Source organism: Penaeus japonicus, unplaced genomic scaffold (assembly GCF_977035675.1).
Source record: "Penaeus japonicus unplaced genomic scaffold, GWHDUDI00000001_assembly GWHDUDI00001359, whole genome shotgun sequence".
NCBI lineage: Eukaryota > Metazoa > Arthropoda > Malacostraca > Decapoda > Penaeidae > Penaeus > Penaeus japonicus.
The window spans coordinates 10,001-13,696 of NW_028235761.1; the positions used below are offsets into that span (position 1 = coordinate 10,001).

Sequence of the window (3,696 nt, forward strand, 5' to 3'; positions counted from 1 at the left end):
GAGTAGTTTTTGTGTGATGTTATGAGAGAGAATGTGTGAGAAGAGAGAGAGTGAGAGAGAGAGAGAGAGAGGGAGAAGTGTATAGGGAAGAGGGGAAGATGTAGAGAGAGAGAAGATTGAAGAGAGAGTGCGGAGAGGAGATGGAGAGAGAACGGACAGAGAGAGGGAGAAGGAGTAGAGAGAGAGAGAAGGATGAGTTGTGGTAGAGAATTAGGCAGATGTGTTGTTTGAGAGAGAGAGAAGGGGAAGAGAGAGAGTAGAGAGAGAGAAGAGAGAGAGAAGATGAGAGAGAGAGAGAGAGAGAGAAGTAGAAGAGAGTGATGTGAGAAGAGTGAGAGAGTAGAGTAGAGAAGTGAAGTGAGAGTAGAGAAGTGGAGTGAGAGAGTGATGAGGGGGAGAGGGGAGTATTAATGGGGAAAGGGGGAGAGAGAGAGAGGGAGGGTAGAGAGAATGAGAGTAGAGAGAGAGAGAGAGAGAGAAGAGAGAGAGAGAGGATGACGAGAGATTAGTTAAGAGTGTAGATTGGACGAGAGAGACTAGAGAAGTGTGGAGATAGAGACTAAAATGAGATGTGAGGAGAAAGAGAGAGAGAGTAAGAGAGAGAGCAAGAGAGGAGAGAGAGAGAGTAGAGCAAGAGAGAGGAGAGAGAGAGAAGAAGAGAGCCAAGAGATGAGATAGCAAAGAGAGAGCAGAACACGAGGAGATGAGAGAGACAAAGTGTAGAAGGATGAGAGGAGAAGCAATAGAGAGAGATGAGAGAAGAAGCAGAGAGAGAGAGCAATAGGAAGAGAAGAGAATGAGAGAGAAGAGTGTGAAGAGGAGAGAGAGAGAGTTGAGTGAGGAGAGAGAGAGAGAGAGAGATAAGAGTAGAAGAGAGGAGAGAGAGAGGAGAGAGAGAGAGGAGATAGAGAGAGAAGAGAGAGAAGAGAAGAGGAGAAAGAAGAGAGAGAGAGAGAGTGTGAGAGAGTAGAGAGAGAGAAGAGAGAGAGGAATAGAAAGAGAGAGAGAAAGAGGAGAGAGAAAGAGAGAGAGAAGAGGAGCAGAAAGAGGAGAAGAGAGAGAAAGAGAGAGAGAGAGAAAGAGGATAGAGAGAGAATGAGGAGAGAGAGAGAGACAAGAGGAGAGAGAGATCAAGGAGGAGAGAGAGAGCTTGAGGAAGAGAGAGCAAGAGGAAGAGATGGAAGGAGGAATAATAGAGAGAGCAAGAGGAAGAGAGAGAAAAGAGGAGAGAAGAGAAAGAGGAGAGAGAGATGAAAGAGAGCGAGAGAGAGATAGAGAGAGAGAGGAGAGAAAGGGCGAGAGAGTGAAGAAAGTAGGTGAGTAGAGTAGAAAGAGAGAGAGGAGAGAGAAAGAGGAGAGAGAGATGATGAGTGAAAGGAAAGTAGGAGAGAGAAGATAATGAGAGAGAGAGAAAGAGGAGAGAGAGAGATTGAGGAGAGAGAGAGAAGAAAGAGTAAGGAGAGAGAAAAGAGGGATAGGGAGGGATGGGGAAGGGCAGAAAGCAGGGAGGGCGCAGGGGAAGGGAGGAGGGTGAGAAACAGAGAGAATTAAGAGCTGAGAGAGAGAGAGAGAGAGAGAGAGAGAGAACTAGAGCGAGAGAACTAGAGCGAGAGAGAACTAGAGAGAGAGAACTAGAGAGAGAGAACTAGAGAGAGAGAACTAGAGAGAGAGAAAGAGAGTGTTAAAGGAAAGAGGTTTTGGAAGAAAATCTAATTCATGAATACAAGTGCATGCAATAGCCCATATTATTTCATAACTGTACAATTGATTTCATTAAAAAAAAAAATTCATAGATTATATTCTTGTAAATATTCTTACAAGCAAATGAGACTTTCTCTACAATTAGTGGCATTTAAAAACACAGGTCTTGAGAAGTCTTACCTTAATGCTTTCTCAATTGAGCTTTTCCATGCATTGGGGATTCCTTCAAAGGACTTGGTAGCCTTATTATAAGTAACATGTACTTTGTGTTCCACGACTGTTGGCGTGGATATCTCCATGTTTTTCGTCTGTACAGGGCGCGCTTGCGCCTCTGTGAAGCATCTCTGTATTTCCGCAGGGTTGTTAAACCATGTAAAAAAAAAAAAAGGAAAAAAAAATTAAAGAAATATTTTCTGTCTGTTTCTAACATACCATGAACTATTATTTTACCACCCTGATACCATACCCCGTCTTCAGGAATACATTATATAAGACATAATATATATATATATATAGATATTTTTTAGATATATTATATATATAATAAATAATATAGAGTGAAATAGATATTTATATGATTTGTGTGTTTTTCATTAAAAGATATATTCATAATGTTAGAGATATTATTTATGGATAATATTTGATATATATATTATATTTATATATATATATGATATAGATATATATATAGGTATATATAGGTGGTATTTATTTATAGTCTTATATGGATATTTATGTGTATATAATATCGGATAGGTAATTTTTTGGGTATATGTATAACTATTATATATCATATGGATATTATATTTTAAATAAATTTATACATAATTATTAATATTTATATATAATTATATATAATTTTATATATATATTATATATATATATATATTTATATATATAAATATATATATATATATATATATATAAAGTTTAGATATAATATATATATATATATATATAATATATATTATATATATATATGTATATAGAGGATTTATATATAATTAACATTTATATATAATAATAATATAATATATTTATAATATATAATATATATAGATAGTTTTATATAAATAGAATATAAATATAATGTAGCATTATTGATATATATATATATATAATATATATATATATATATATAATATATAATTATTATATTAAAGTCTAACATTCTAAGTATAACACTAAAGCATGAAACCAAAATATCCAGGATGTGTGTATGTGTCTGTTCATTTGTGTGTGTGTTTGTGTTTGTTTGTGTGTGCGTGTGCGTGTGCGTGCGTGTGCGTGCATGTGTGTGCGTGTGTGTGTGCGTGCATGTGCGCGCATTTGTATGTATAATTTTTTTTCTTTTAAGGTAATTGGAGAGGGGGCAGGAGTGAATATAGATTCCATAGGTGTAAACTATCATTATATGACATATTTTAACAAATATAGTGGACTATGCTAGTGGTACCCTTTTTTTGTCATAATGATAAATCATTAGATGTGTGAAAACACATCTAATCTAATCTGATAAAAAAAAAATAATTTAGAATATAGATACTTGGCAACATCCTCCTAATTTTACTGATTCATGGAATTCATGGCTGGTCATGGAATTCATGGCTGGTCATGGAATTCATGGCTGGAACTTTGCAAGGTCTAGATCTACAAAACATTTTTTTTTCTCTAAATATTGGGCTGAGGGGTATAAAAATAATATCTCTAATCATAGAATAAACTTTTTGCCAATTTCCTTATATGTCTTCTAAAAAATGTATTTTCTGTACAATTTTGCATTGTCATTTGAACCTTGTGATGAGTAATCATAATTTGTTTGCAGTAGATTAGCAATGTCATAAAATATTATATAACAGAAAACATGGTATGAGTTTGTGTTCTATTGCTTTATACTACCAAAAATCAAATGCGAAAAATGTATTCCTTTCAATTTTCAGTAACACACACAAAAAGAGTGTATCTTTTCATCTGGCAACCAAATTTGGGACAACT

General features: G+C 35.0%; 1 protein-coding gene across 1 annotated transcript in view; it reads right to left on the reverse strand.

Moving 5' to 3' along the window:
- Positions 1-2,005, reverse strand: part of Pak3 (p21 (RAC1) activated kinase 3) — a gene marked incomplete at both ends in the record, with an annotated part of 11,949 nt that extends 9,944 nt beyond the window's left edge. Inside the window, 1 exon segment of the mRNA XM_086535551.1 lies at positions 1,880-2,005. Coding sequence (XP_086391677.1) covers positions 1,880-2,005 — 126 coding nt within the window.
- Between the last annotated feature and the right edge of the window lie 1,691 nt (positions 2,006-3,696).